The sequence below is a fragment of the Crinia signifera genome, chromosome 4, assembly GCF_055691185.1.
Source record: "Crinia signifera chromosome 4, ASM5569118v1, whole genome shotgun sequence".
NCBI classification, from domain to species: Eukaryota; Metazoa; Chordata; class Amphibia; order Anura; family Myobatrachidae; genus Crinia; species Crinia signifera.
This window is the reverse complement of record NC_139220.1, coordinates 288,216,215-288,230,505: the sequence shown is the minus strand read 5'-3', so window position 1 is coordinate 288,230,505 and position 14,291 is coordinate 288,216,215. Positions and strand designations below refer to the sequence as shown.

Below are 14,291 nucleotides of genomic sequence, written 5' to 3'. Positions count from 1 at the left end.
TATATTATGCCCTACCATCAACTAGGGAGTAGAGGGAGAATAGAATAGTGGCCCAAGGCACGGTGAGAATAGCGAGCTTTGCAAAGGGACGCGGTGCACCAAGACGGTGTCCACGTCATCGACATTCGTCAACCTTCCCAATGTCAGCCTAATGCCCCTGCGACCCTGTCAGCCTTAGCCATGTTGACCTTCAGTGGTTGACCCAATATATGTCAGCCTTCATTTGGTCGAGCTAATGATCCATACCCACCCATATCCCCGTAGATGAAGTGCTGCCTCATTATAATCTTATGACAGAGTATTAGCTGAACTTTAGTTGACCCGGCTCCTTGTCAGCCAGCAACAGGAATCCCTACCAAATGATCCCCATCCAGGGATTGGTGACCGAGTCGCAAGGCAGAGATCCTAATCAGGCTGGCTGTTACCAGGGGCTGGTGATAAATCAGGGTTTTTGGCAGCAGAGGTGGGGACCCCAGAGGAATACGGATAAAAGAAGCAGCTGGTGAGTGAGAGGGAGCCTGGGGTTGGGAAAGTGTACCTGAGGAGCAGCAGCCATGTAGGGGACAGGGTGCAGAGCAGTCCATTTGGGAAGCAGATATCCAGCAGATTGGGAAGGAACAGACAGCAGAAGAAGGTCTGGAGGTCGACGGCTGGGCCGCTGATTCAGGGAACTGCCGTTGTCACAGGGTTCCCGCTGCGAAGAGCCACGTGGAGGACCAAGACAGGACTCAGCCACAGAGCACCCGCAGGGAGATGCGTTCATCATGGACAGTAGTAATATCTGCACAGTGCACATGCTAATATTTCACCAATGGTTTAGTCATTCAACATAAACATGGACAGAGTATTACTGTGCAGTATTTCTGATAGTGGACACATAAAAGGGTGTGGTTCATTGGTGGAACGTGTGAGTGGTAAGTCCAGGTGCAAAAATATTATTTGGAACCCCCTCATCCACATCAACCCAAGGTCACAATATGAAACCCAGCAGTGGAGGACAGGGAGAGGCAGAGGGAGACAGGGAGAGGCAGAAGGTGACAGGGAGAGGATGAGTGTGACAGGGAAAAACAGTGGTGGACAGGAAGAGGGTGACAGGGGCAGTGCCAGGGGTCCCATGCACTGTGCCTGCTGCACCTATGGTAGTTGCATCTATGATGTGGTTTATTAGGTAGACAGAGAAAAGATTGACAGTGTCTAAGTCAAACCCAGAAATCTGACAAGGTCCACAGAAGCAAAAGGCCAACATAAAATGCTGGACACATGAAAAGGTCAACATGAGTTTTTTAGGTTGTTGGTGTGTCCATTTTTATCTTGAAGCACATGGGCCCTTAATTTGTGTAGTACCATCACTCACCATGATTCAGGAAAACTGCTTCTCTCTCTGCACACTTTATCATTCCCAATCGTAGTCCACGTAGATGGTAAAGTATGATAAAAAATGTGAGAAAATCATGTCCACCTAATGCATGTCAAACAACAGTAGTTAACTTACTGACTGTTGACCTAAAGTACAGATACCCACAGAAAGTGGTCTAAAAAAACATTTCCTATATCTCCTCTCAGCTGATACAAGCCATGCATGCTGATCAGTGGCGTCACCAGGATTGGATAATAATAACCCCTCCAATAAAGGGACATGGCCTTGCAGGAGTCCCCCTCTGATGTTAGAATGGGTCGCAGTCTAACAGGAAACCCTGATTTCCTCACTCCATGTGCATACCCGACATCCCTGGAGATGCTGGGCTGTCCCTGGAGACTTGTGCCTGTAATGCCGGCTCCTTCTTAGTGACAGGAGCCAGTTGCTGCAGAATATTCTCACTGCAGCATCCGGCTCCTGTCACTGTGGAGGAGACAGCATTTTTCTCTTTCTCGGCATGACATCTAAATCATCATGCCAACAAAGTCCAAAGCAATGATAAATCCAGAGGAATAGCAAATCTCGGACGTAACACCAGGCAGAGGAGTTACAGTACCTGTTACCAGTGCACCATAGCTACTGTGACGTGCAAGCGTCAATGGAGCCCCATCCCAAATAAAACCAGTATTACAAATGTATGTGAGTGATTCTGAGCTAAATGCTAAAATAATTCTAAATAATTTTGATTGTTTCTTCAATGAGGTTAATGGGAAATGTGGCATTGTTGCACAAGGCATTGTTGCACAAGGTCAGCTAACGCTTATCTCCAGAGCTCCCGATCCTGCTCTGTCTGCTCTCACTTCTCCCTTTATGCAGCCAAAAAGTTTCAGTTTAGTTTCTTCATGTTCACAGCAGGAATCCGTAGGAGTATGGGCAGCGGGACTGGGGGCAGGATCATAAATACGGGGTATATTGTAAGTTGTAACCAGCAGCACCGCAGGACAGAGAAGATCAGCGAAGATGAGCCTGTATGAGAACAGTCCTGGTAATGGTAAGAAAGACAGCAAATATTCTGGTGGGACAGAAGACCGACTGCACTCACCTCTCCATAATCCATCTTCTTGCTCTCAGGACCGTGTTGGCAGGTGGACGAGGAGATATACACAAATGTGGACACGGTTAAAAGGTTATCGACCGAGGATACTGAAGCATCAGAAGCATTTCACATGTGCAGATGTAAAGTATAAATTACTACCTGGCAAACTGGATTCATAAAGAACAAAGGAGATCACATTTAACCCTTTGAGTGCCGATGTTGCTGTGAGAGATGTGCAAAATATCCGCTAGAAATCAGAGGATCATAGTCGAGGAATATGAATAACATTAGTGTTATTGCTGGTAAATGATCTTAAGTCTATTCATTGAAGCTTAGTTAAATATTGCACCGAAAACGATAAGTCGCTGTGAGCGACAGCGGCATTTTAAGCGGGTGTTTTGCACATCTCTCACAGCAACACTGGCACTAAAAGGGTTAAGGGCAAACTGTTTATTTATACACAGTGAACCGTATTCTGGTCCATGCGCAACGTTGAAAATTCACTACGGTGCGCAATGTTTTCGTCCTGCGCGTGCGAATGCTCATTCCTGCGCATGATCATGCAGAGGGTGCGAGAGGTTACGGTGAACAGGCGCTTGCACTCACAATTGTGGCCAGGGGGCGTGGGGCTGTGGTGGGTAGTCGCGCCCATGGGAAGGTTTCAGTGGAAATCACCTTGTGGTGTGGGTGGCGGGGGTAGCGGGGGTGGCCAGCTGACATCACCGGATGTCAGCTGGCCGCCATTTTCCCCTTAGGAATACACGCAAAACTAAGACACCTTAGAGTGTCTTCATTTTGCATGCATTCTCCATATCAATCGATGGTCGGCGACCATCGAATGATGCGTTTCCCCATAGGCTGAGAATGGATGTTTATGTAAAACATCCATTCGCAGCCGTGCGGCCGAATTCAGCCTATGAAGGGGGCCGGTGGCATTTGCGAACGGCGGGCAGGCGAAAAATGACAAGAACGTCACAGCGCTGCGTGCCAACCAGAATATACCCCAGTATCCGATTTATTGACAAGTGTATATATATAAGTCTATATACCCACAAGCCTATAATCCTAGAAAGTGGATCTGTGATATTGTGCGAGTATGATGTAAACACTTTGATAAATACACATATGTTTAATGGGATGACCAGTCTGTGTTAGCAGCTTGTAAAGTATAATGTGCAGTTCCTATGTATACTGCTCTGGCGACTACGTATTGGGCTGGTTGGGAAGATGCAGGGGGTAGATTTACTAAAACTGGTTGTATAGCCCATAGCAACAAATCAGATTCTGTATATTATTGGTTATTATTATGTCCTAGAAGGCAATAAAGAAATGAGTATCCGATGAGTCGCATGTGCTGAGTTGTGGAAAGTGATGAGATTGTCCGCAGGTCCCATCATGTATTGATCTGCCCAATGGGGGTTATTCAGTATGGATCTCAAAAGCGAAATCTTGCTGTAATGGGCAAAACCATGATGCACAGCAGGTGGGGCAAATGTAATATGTGCAGAGAGAGTTGTGTCCCGGACGGGATGCGGTCATTTGGTCTACTGCATTATGGTCGACAGTCATTAGGTCGAATCCATTAGGTCGACATGCTAAAAGGTCGACATGACTCTAGGTCGACATGGGAAAAGGTCGACATGATTCTAGTTCGAAAGGTCATTAGTTCGACAGGTCATTAGTTCGACAAGGTCATTAGTTCGACATTGTCTATGTCGACATTCACAAGGTCGACATGGAGTTTTTCACTGTTTTTTGAGCCAACATGTGCCGACAGGCGGTATTTCATGCCCTACCATCCACTAGGGCGTGGTGGGAGAATAAAATAGTGTGCCGAGCGTAGCGAGGCACCGTGCCCGACGCATAGCGAGCGATGCGAGGGGATGCAGTGCACTTTAAACTGTGTCCATGTCGACTGTGTTGACATTCAGGTAAAAAAACAGTGAAAAACCCCATGTCGACCTTGTGAATGTCGACATAGACAATGTCGAACTAATGACCTTGTCGAACTAATGACCTGTCGAACTAATGACCTTTCGACCTACAATCATGTCGACCTTTTCCCATGTCGACCTAGAATCATGTCGACCTTTTAGCATGTCGACCTAATGGATTCGACCTAATGACTTTCTACCATAATGCAATAGACCAAATGATCCCAACCCGTCCCGGACACAGGGGGTGAGTGAGCCTCTGTGCTTAGCGATGCACCAGTGCTTTGTGCTGAGTGATCTGTCACAGCCTGTCTCTGGAGAGTGACCACTGGTGATCACTAGATATATACTCTATAAAGTATATACTGGGGGCCATACACACGGAGTGATCTATGCTTCATATCTAAGTGATCTAGTCAGCCGTGTGTATGCCCCATTAGATTTAGGTGAGTTTTTCTGTTTCTAAACAGGGTCAATTTTGGCTGCAATTTAGATTTACGTTTGAACACACCCCACCCAAATCTATCATTGGTGGGGTTGCTGGCGACTATAGGTGTGCGCACATTGAGTATTAGGGGGTGCACAGGCACCCCCTAATGCTGTGCCCACCTTTATTAACACCTCCCTGCCGCTAGTAATACCAGCAATACCTTTTACCAAAGACTTTTGCTTTTTAGACCTGTATTCCATTAAAAGAAGCGCCCATCAATCAATTATGTGTGTTTTGCATTGTTAATTGTACTAGACCATTGTTCTATCACTACATACCTGCGTCATCCATATAACTAAATACCTGCGTCATCCATATCACTACATACCTGTCATCCATATATGTATTTGACTGTATGTACATGTACTGTTACACAGAGTCATAAGAAGATTAAAACTGAAATAGGCAGCAGATTATGGTGCGGCTGAGAGACGTTTTATATTGTAACAAATGACCATAGATGATGGTAGACACGTCTGATTGGCGGTGTTAGACACACTAGAAACGGAAGTCAAAAAGTGACTAAAGGGAACACAACAGGTTTTTGGGGCACACTTATGAAATGATTACTGAAAAGATTAAAAATTAACTTTCATTAGTAAGACTAAAAAATAGTTGGACGCATGAAAATACATTGAAAACATACACATGGCACAGTCAATGGATATCAGGTTCCACATGTGCAGAAGGCAGAAAATACTATTAATCCGATCTAATCCTTCTTTGTTAATATTGCTAGAGCGAAAATGTTTTTATCAACTGAATCTCCTTTTTATGACACAAATACAGTTAAAGAAATACTCAATTGTCATAGATATAAAGACAGGTTACATTTGATCTGTCCATGTTTGGGAGATAACAGTTCAGGTAGTGCAGGACACACCCCGTTTAAAGAAGTCCCCCAATATTTAGGTATAACCCCAAAAAAGAAGAATGAACACCTCTTACAATCGGAGATGAGTATAGAAGAAGGGTATAATATCCAGATTAAAGAGGAAAGAAAATGACATGTTGCTTCTGCTTTCATAATTAGCTACAGCACCGAATATATCGGTCTCCCAAATAGGTACTGGTCCGGCCCATCACTGCTTAGCTTCTGAGTTCTGATGGTTTCAGGCGATCCAGTGAAGTATGGCTGTAAGCTGCGGCGTAACTATAGCACCGCAGCCCCCGCCACCGCGGGGGGGGGGGGGGGCGCTGTGCATGTGGGGGCGCCGGGGGCTGCGGTGCTGTAGTTAAACCCCCCCTCAATCCCCCCCAGACTTACCTATCGCGCTGGTCCCGGCGGCTCCGTTCATCTGCTGAGGACCACCACAAAATGGCCGCCCCAGTAGCAAACGCAGGATTTTCAGAAGGGGGTTTCCAGAGGGGCGGAGCAAAGCACAGAGATGGACACTTGTGGTGACCCAGTATATGCTGGATCAGTTAAAGTATTATAGATAGACCAAATGTATATAAATAATAAAAAAAAAATATATATATATATATATATATACATACACACACACACACACACATACAGGGGCGTCAACAGCAGTGTAGACCCCTGGGCATAGCAATGTATTGGTGCCCCTACCGATCCTTCAGCGGTAGGGGTGGAGGAAGCTTTGGTGTCCCGCGAGTGGTAGGAGGTATTGTATCAACCGCTCAGCATGTAGGGCCTGGATCAGTAATTTCCACTAATTACCCCTTTACTGCACAGATGGTGGGAGATGGGGTGGGAGAAGTGGGCATCGGGCTGAATGAAGGGGCCCTGATACACAACTTCCAGGGTGGTAGAGGATATTTAATATGCAGAGGAGGGGTGTATAGTGGAGTGGGCTTATTATTCATAATTTTCTGGTGGGAGGACAGCTTGCTTGATTGCAGATATCTCCAGTTCCTGGAAATACATTTCTTAGATTTTAATGGAATTAAAAACTAGAGAATCCCTCCTACAGTACCAAATGGTATTAGGGACTAGGGGATCAGAGTTCAGGAGGCAGAGCAATCTGCCAACGAGTATATAAAACTACATACCAGGTGTGTGGAGCTGGAGCAGTAACCAGCTGCTGGAAGGCTGATATCTCTGGTTCTGGGAACAGTAGAGACAAGCTACTAGTGTCCTTCAAAGGGGAAGAGTCCCCGCTTTTGGAATATACCCTCAGAAAAACTCTAAGTCAGACAAAACCTGAAATATCTGACTGGGAAGAGCAATTAACAGGCTTGGATGGGGACCATTGCTTTGAAGTCAGATATCTCCGGTTCCCAAGAGCCGATTTTCAAAATTCTTGCACCTATGGAAAGAGGGGACCCTCAGCTTTCAGACTAGGTCACTTAGACTCGTGGAGGGGTTTTTGTGTACCCCACTGCGCCCCCATATAGCACACAGTTCTCTGAAACTGTCTGCTGTATGGGGGCGGCCATTTTCTGGTGGTCCTCAGCAGAAGAACGGAGCCGCCGGGACCAGCGCGATAGGTAAGGCTGTGGGAGATTGAGGGGGGGTTTGCATTGGCGGCGGGGCGGCGGGGTAGGGGTACTTGGCGGGGCGGCGACGGGGGGGGGGGCACCCCCCCTCCTAACGACAGGGGGGCGCCCAAAACGTAGCTACGCCACTGGCTGTAATTCTTGTTGATGAGAGGGCAAAGCTAAGTAGGAATGAGCTCGGGCATGCTTCTGCTGTTTACCTAAACAATGGGTGTTTCCCCTGTTACCCCCCAGGGGCATTGCAGGAAAAGCGACACCACAGAGCCGACAAATGAAAGAGCCGCGATGTGATAGATTAAAGAACAGTTGGGGGGGTAATATTATGCAATGACCCCATTTCTGCTGTCCACCATCTTACTCAGTATTGGGTGGTGGATGAGAGTGAGGGGACAGAGCAGACCTCCCTTGAAACTAAAAAATAGACAAACAGGTATAGTTTCTAAGAAGAATTTGTAAGTGGGTAAATGACAGTGGTACAAACAAAAATTAATTTGTAACATCAGGAGCGCCCAGTGTTTTTATGGGGACACCCCTAAAATGATGGGCGTTTCCCTACACAGCCTCGGCCCCCCTCCCCGCAGCGTACGGCCCGGTGAGCGTGAAACTCGCCAAAGGTGTTCGCTGCCAGGACTGGCGCATGCTGGGACCGAATTCGGTTCGCAATAAATCGGACCCCTTGTTCCCGTAGCTAATTGACTAAGTTCGACTATTGTGACCCAATGAGTCAATGACTCATATGTAGTCACAAAGAGTAAGACCCGAGCAATGGACAATAAACATGCATAGCTCCCAACCTGCCATGCAAGAAAAAGGGATGAGGCCCTAAGGAGGGATGAGCGTGGCTGCAAGCGGATGGGCGTGGCTGCAAGCGGAGGGGCTTGGCCTAATACCACTGTGTGCTGTCCATACTTGCCGAAATTTGAAAACTAGAATCAGAGATATCACAGTACGATGTGGTGCACTGTTGACTTGAGGAGGTGTCCCACAATGAGCTCCAAATATGGGTGCATCTATGTTTAAAAGTCTGTTGTTGATATTTCTATGTACTGTACCATTATAATTTGAGAAGTATTAATACTAGTGGCGGCTTCAGAGTGGGGGCTGCAATGTTAGTATTAATCAGTGGCGGCTCCTGAGACGGGGCTGCAGCACAGTTCAAAATGAAAAAAAGGGAGAAACCACCAACTGTCAGTGAGTCAGTTTGGAATGGCAGTTGGTGGCAGTGGGTACAATTTGAATTTTGAACTGTGCTGCAGCTGCTCCTCTGGAGCCACCGCTGATTAATACTAACTTTGCTGCCTGCTATATGGGGTTTCTTGTTTGCTCCAATCAGGCAATTGTACAGACCTTAGCAATCAGCTTTATGACCTTACCATCAAGTACGAGTAACGCCGCCCATACACGTGCCGATACGGGAGTGCGTTCCGTGCTTAACTAGCACGCATCACATCGCCAGGGCCGGAGCAAGGCACCGGAGCGCCCCAGGCGAATCGGGGTGGGGGCGCCCCGGTGCGGGGGGGGGTACCTGTCCTGCTGCGGCGCTGTGTATTTAAATCTGGCGGCGGAGGCAGCGGGGGTCCCTGCAGTCCATTAGAAATCACGAGCGCTATCCGCCGGGCTATGCGGAAGCGCTTCTAGTGTGAAAACACTGGCAGCACGCTGATTGGCTGCCAGAGTTTTCACACTAGAAGCGCTTCCGCATAGCCCCGCGGATAGCGCTCGTGATTTCTAATGGACTGCAGGGACCCCCGCTGCCTCCGCCGCCAGATTTAAATACACAGCGCCGTAGGACAGGTACCCGGGCGGCACAAAATGCTGCCCTCCAGTGGCCGGCGCCCTAGGCAAATGCCTAGATTTGCCTAGTGGTGGCGCCGGCCCTGCACATCGCATTGCATTGCCTGTGCATGCAATGCGATGCAATGTGATGAAAACTATGTGCAAGCATGAGGTGCCGCGGGAGCGCGCACCTCAAAGCACACATCGGACCCGCCGGTATCGCAGCGTGTATGGGCTGCTTAACTGTCTCTCAACCGACTTACTAAAATGCTAATTAATTTACAATTGTTAGTTTGCTTTTTGCAGCTAAAACCTCTGTCTGTCTGTCTGTCTGTCTGTCTTTCTGTCTGTCTTTCTGTCTGTCTGTCTGGGTTTTTAAGTGAAGGCTGTACAGGCACGAAGCTATAAAAGAGTATTCAGTTTTTGTGATTGGTAGGAAAGAAGAACTGTTGCTAGGCAGATCAGTCCCCTTGAGGGGGTTTGGTATTTTTTTCAGTTTAGTCTATCAGAAGAATTGTGGGTGGTAACTTCAAATGGGTATTTATATCTAATTTCCATATTTGCACTCTCTTTTATGAGCTTCCTTATATTATATGATTTCTGATTCAGCTACATTACTCAAATTTAATTTCAATCGTACTTCAGGCAGGAAGGCACTCTTGGGGCATAAGTGGTCTTTGTGGGGCACCTTCTCACCCAACTGGTGAGTTTAGCCCTTACAGGACAATGGGTATTTCTAAATGTCCACGCTAAGGGTTTTGATGCCTTCATAATGCCTTTATTCAGACGGGGCATTTCCGTCACCTCTATTTTATAAAGTTGGGACACAGCAGCGTAACTATAGCACCGCAGCCCCCTCCACCGCGGTTGGCGCTGTGCATGTGGGGGCCCCGGGGGCTGCGGTGCTATAGTTAACAACCCCCCCCAATCCCCCGCAGACTTACCTATCTTGCTGGTCCCGGTGGCTCCGTTCTTCTGCTGAGGACCACCACAAAATGGCCGCCCCCATATAGCACACAGTTCTCTGAAACTGTCTGTTGTATGGGGCGGCCATTTTCTGGTGGTCCTCAGCAGAAGAACGGAGCCGCCGGGACCAGCGCGATAGGTAAGGCTGTGGGGGATTAAAGGGGGGTTTGCATGGGCGGCAGGGCGGGGGGGTAGGGGTGCTTGGCGGGGCGGCGGCGGTGGGGGGGGCGCCCAAAACGTAGCTACGCCACTGTTGGGACATCTAAGTCACCATCATTTTAAGTGATGGCGTTTAAGTCTCTGCCATTTTCAAACCTATAACTTGTCAATTTCACCCGATTCCAACAGATCAGGCTGAGATAGGGCCCAAATCAGATGTGTCTGACATTGGATCTGCGGTCCTGTGCGCATTGGATCGAGTCAGAGGTCAGATGGGCTGCACACAAGATTAATCAAATGTGCAGCCATCAGCGACAAAAAAAAAAAAAATCCAAAGAATGGGCAGCCACTGATTAGCTGAGAGGTCTCTCAGCCATCATAGGGTCATTTCATTTAATACATATTAATGACCTGTTAACTTACAGGTATAGCAACAAATGTACAGTGAAAACAAAAAGGTAATCTTTGGCGCTAGGGACCAGCGGGGTGTATCTTGTCACCCTGCAGCCACCGCGTTAGAGGAATGCCAGCCTCAAAACAACAACAGAGAACAAAAATAACGTGGGGCGCTTGGGTGAGACAAGAATGAATAACAAATTTATTAAAAAACACATATACACAACATTACATACATATATACACTCTAAAATACTACAGTGTCAATTGAACACTAATTATAACCACTGTATATGAGCACTGGTGAATTGCACCTTTTCCTTTTAGGGTGGGAAGGGAGTAAAGGTGAAATTAGTTTCAATCCATTGATCCTTTAGACACAATGGGGCAGATGTATCAACCAGCGTTAAGTGCAAAAATGCACTTAACGCTGGTTAACTGGGGGGATTACGATTTTGCTAATGTATCACTAGCGCACCTAACGTGCGCTAGTGACAGCCCGCCGAGTTACGCTCGGCGGGGCTGTCCCTGCAATCCCCCCCAGGGATTAACGGCCGGGGTGATGTATTAACAGCCTTCAAGGCGTTAATTCGCCCCGGCCGCTTCGCCAGCTCAGGGCTAGCGTTGTCCTATCCCCCACTATGGGGACAACGCTAGCCCTGCGTCTGGCTCGGGCTGCGCTGGAGATCTCAAGTTTTTTGCGAGATCTCGCGCATGTCCATTAGAGCCGGGGGAGATGAAAAGGAGAGACGTTAACACTGGGCATAACAGCTCTCCTTATCGGCTTGGGGGATGTTAATACATCTCCCCATAATGAGTGCCCGCTTCTCCTCGTTATGCAGGAGAAGCGGGACCCGTTATTTCACAAACGTTAAAAGGTTAATGATACATCTGCCTCATTGTCCTTTCTCCTTTTCAGGATAAAAAAAGTTCACAAAGGTGAAAAAGGGGGCCGGTGTGCACACTTATTTAACTTCAACATTAGCGCCTCACTTAGTAATGAAGTGGTAGTCTCAAAGTGGAGACAGGACTTCTGTTACTGGGATGAAAGTAACAGTGTCCGTCCTGTCACCAGCAGTATTTCTTACCGCTTCTTGGTGTGGGCAACGGTCAAGGTGGTACACAGGGGGATCTGTGTTGTAGCGTCTGCTATCTCCGTATCACTCGGCTGTCTCCAAGTCAGATGGTACGTGCAGCCGGCTGTGTCTCCCGGCAAGTGCCGTCTCCTCGCCGCGGCTTTCTCTCCTGATGTTGTTCACACACACGACGCTCTGCCACAGCATCTGCAGTGGGAGGAGAGGCCTGCGGCTATTGGAGTCAATCTTCCGGCTCTGTAGTCGGGGATGGACGGGTAGCAGGAGCAAGTGATCCAGGTGTCTCTTGGGAACGCGTTTTCACCGCACACTGGGCGGCTTTCTCAACCAGGTATGGAGTTCATTCATTAAATAGCAACAAATGTCTAGTTACACTTCTGACTGCCTGTTTCTCTTCTTCCTAAGATGGTGGTTCCAGCAGGAGGAAGAAGCGGTCTGGGCTAGGGATGCTGGTTTCTCTCGGGTTGATGTGCCTGCTCTGGATAATCCTGATGAGCACTGTATGTGTATTCTGTGAGTATAAGTAACATTGCAAGAAAGTCAAAACAAGTGTGAGAGACAAGAGCGAGTGCAGATAAAAATTACGGGGTAGATGTATGAAGCAGTGATAAGAGAGGAGAAGTGAGCCAGCGATGAAGTGGCCCATGGCAACCAATCAGCACTGAAGTAACATCTATAAATTGCATAATATAAAATTATACAGAGCAGCTGATTGGCTGTCATGAGCCACTTTTCCTCTGGCTCACTTCTCCTCCCTTATCACTGCTTCATACATCTACCCCTGAGACTCAGCAATGGTAGAAATGCATACCCTCCAACATGACCCATTCCATTAGGTACACAATGCTCTGTACCTGACTTCCCTGCCAGTGGCAGTTACAGAGGTGGGACTCCAGCACAGTCCCAAATTAAAAGAGGGGAGGTCACATCAACTGGCAGTGAGTCCAGGACAGTGATGCTTGGGGGGCAGAAGGTGTGGCTCCCCTTTCTGAATATTGGACTGTGCTGCAGCCCCACCTCTGTAACTGCCACTGGCAGGGAAGTTTAGAAACAGAGCATTTTGTACCTAATGGAATGGGTCATGGTGGAGGGTATGGAAATGTGGACAGCTATGACATGGCCTGGTTGATGATATCCATCTTTTCCTGCAGATTTGGCTATCTTGGGACATCTGAAAGAAATAAAGCAGAGTAACAGAGAGACCAACTTGAAATGTAATTATCTTCATACCACACATGTATAGAATCTGTGATCACAATAAACCATACTTACTGTACCTAGCTTTGAGTTCTCTCTTCCGGGAAAAGCCCGGAAAGGCAACCTGCAGGAACCTTTAAAGGGTGGGGCCAGACATCTGACATTGTGCATTTTAGCCCTGCCTCCTCTTGCGAACCCTCAAATGTCCATGATTATCTCTTGATCTTGCCCACTTCGCTAGGGTGCGGTAGGCTCACCAAAAATTGTGAGCATCCTGCAACTTTCAGAAGAGAAGGCAAGTATTGAATAAACAGATGCACCTGTAATCAGAATAAACACACAGATGCACATGTAATCAGAATAAACACACAGATGCACATGTAATCAGTATAAACCCACAGATGCACCTGTAATCAGTATAAACCCACAGATGCACCTGCAATCAGAATAAAACCACAGATGCACCTGCAATCAGTATAAAACCACATATGCACATGTAATCAGAATAAAACCACATATGCACACATGCAACCATATATGCACCAGAATAAACCACACATGCACATATGCACCATAGAAACATAGAATTGTATGGCAGATAAGAACCACTTGGTCCATCTAGTCTGCCCCTTTTTTAAACATGTTACCTCAAGCCATATTTGATCCTTAATTTTTTGTACGGATATCACTATGCTTATCCCAAGCATGTTTAAATTGTACTACTGTATTTGCCTCTACCACCTCTGATGGGAGGCTATTCCACTTATCTACTACTCTTTCTGTGAAGTAATTCTTCCTCACATTTCCCCTGAATCTTCCTCCCTCTAGTTTCAGTGCATGTCCTCGTGTTCTGTTACTCCTTTTCCTGTGAAGAATGTCTCCCACCTGTACCTTGTTAAAGCCCTTGATATATTTGAAAGTTTCTATCATGTCCCCCTTTCCCTTCTCTGCTCCTAAGTATACATATTATGATATTTTAGTCTTTCCTGGTACGTTTTGTGATGTAGGCCATGCACCATTTCAGTTGCCCTTCTTTGTACAGTCTGTCATGTATTTATATCCTTCTGGAGATATGGCCTCCAGAACTGAACACAGTACTCTACATGAGGTCGTACCAATGACCTATACAGTGGCATTATTACTTCTTTCTTTCTACTGCTGCTACCTCTCCCTATGTAACCAAGCATCTGACTTGCCTTTTTCATTGCTTTGATATATTGCCTACCTGCCTTTACGTCCCCTGAAATAGTGACACCTATATCCCTCTCTTCTTCAGTAGTTTCCATTATAGTGCCATTTATATAATATTTAGTCTTTGGATTTTTGAGACCCAAGTGCATGATTTAGCATTTTTTTGGAA

The 14,291-nt window shown here is 47.0% G+C and overlaps 1 protein-coding gene across 3 annotated transcripts in view; it reads left to right on the top strand.

Annotated features, from left to right (window-relative positions):
* The first annotated feature begins 2,249 nt into the window (after nucleotides 1–2,249).
* Nucleotides 2,250–14,291, top strand: part of LOC146075581 (perlucin-like) — a 30,248-nt gene continuing 18,206 nt past the window's right edge. For 2 of the 3 annotated variants that reach the window (XM_083184948.1, XM_083184946.1), the window contains exons 1-4: nucleotides 2,250–2,408; nucleotides 2,489–2,593; nucleotides 12,140–12,247; nucleotides 12,886–12,948. In XM_083184948.1, coding sequence (XP_083041074.1) covers nucleotides 2,378–2,408; nucleotides 2,489–2,593; nucleotides 12,140–12,247; nucleotides 12,886–12,948 — 307 coding nt within the window. In that variant the 5' untranslated portion in view covers nucleotides 2,250–2,377. The remainder of the gene's footprint in view (nucleotides 2,409–2,488; nucleotides 2,594–12,139; nucleotides 12,248–12,885; nucleotides 12,949–14,291) is intronic. The other variant, XM_083184949.1, reaches the window with a different exon arrangement.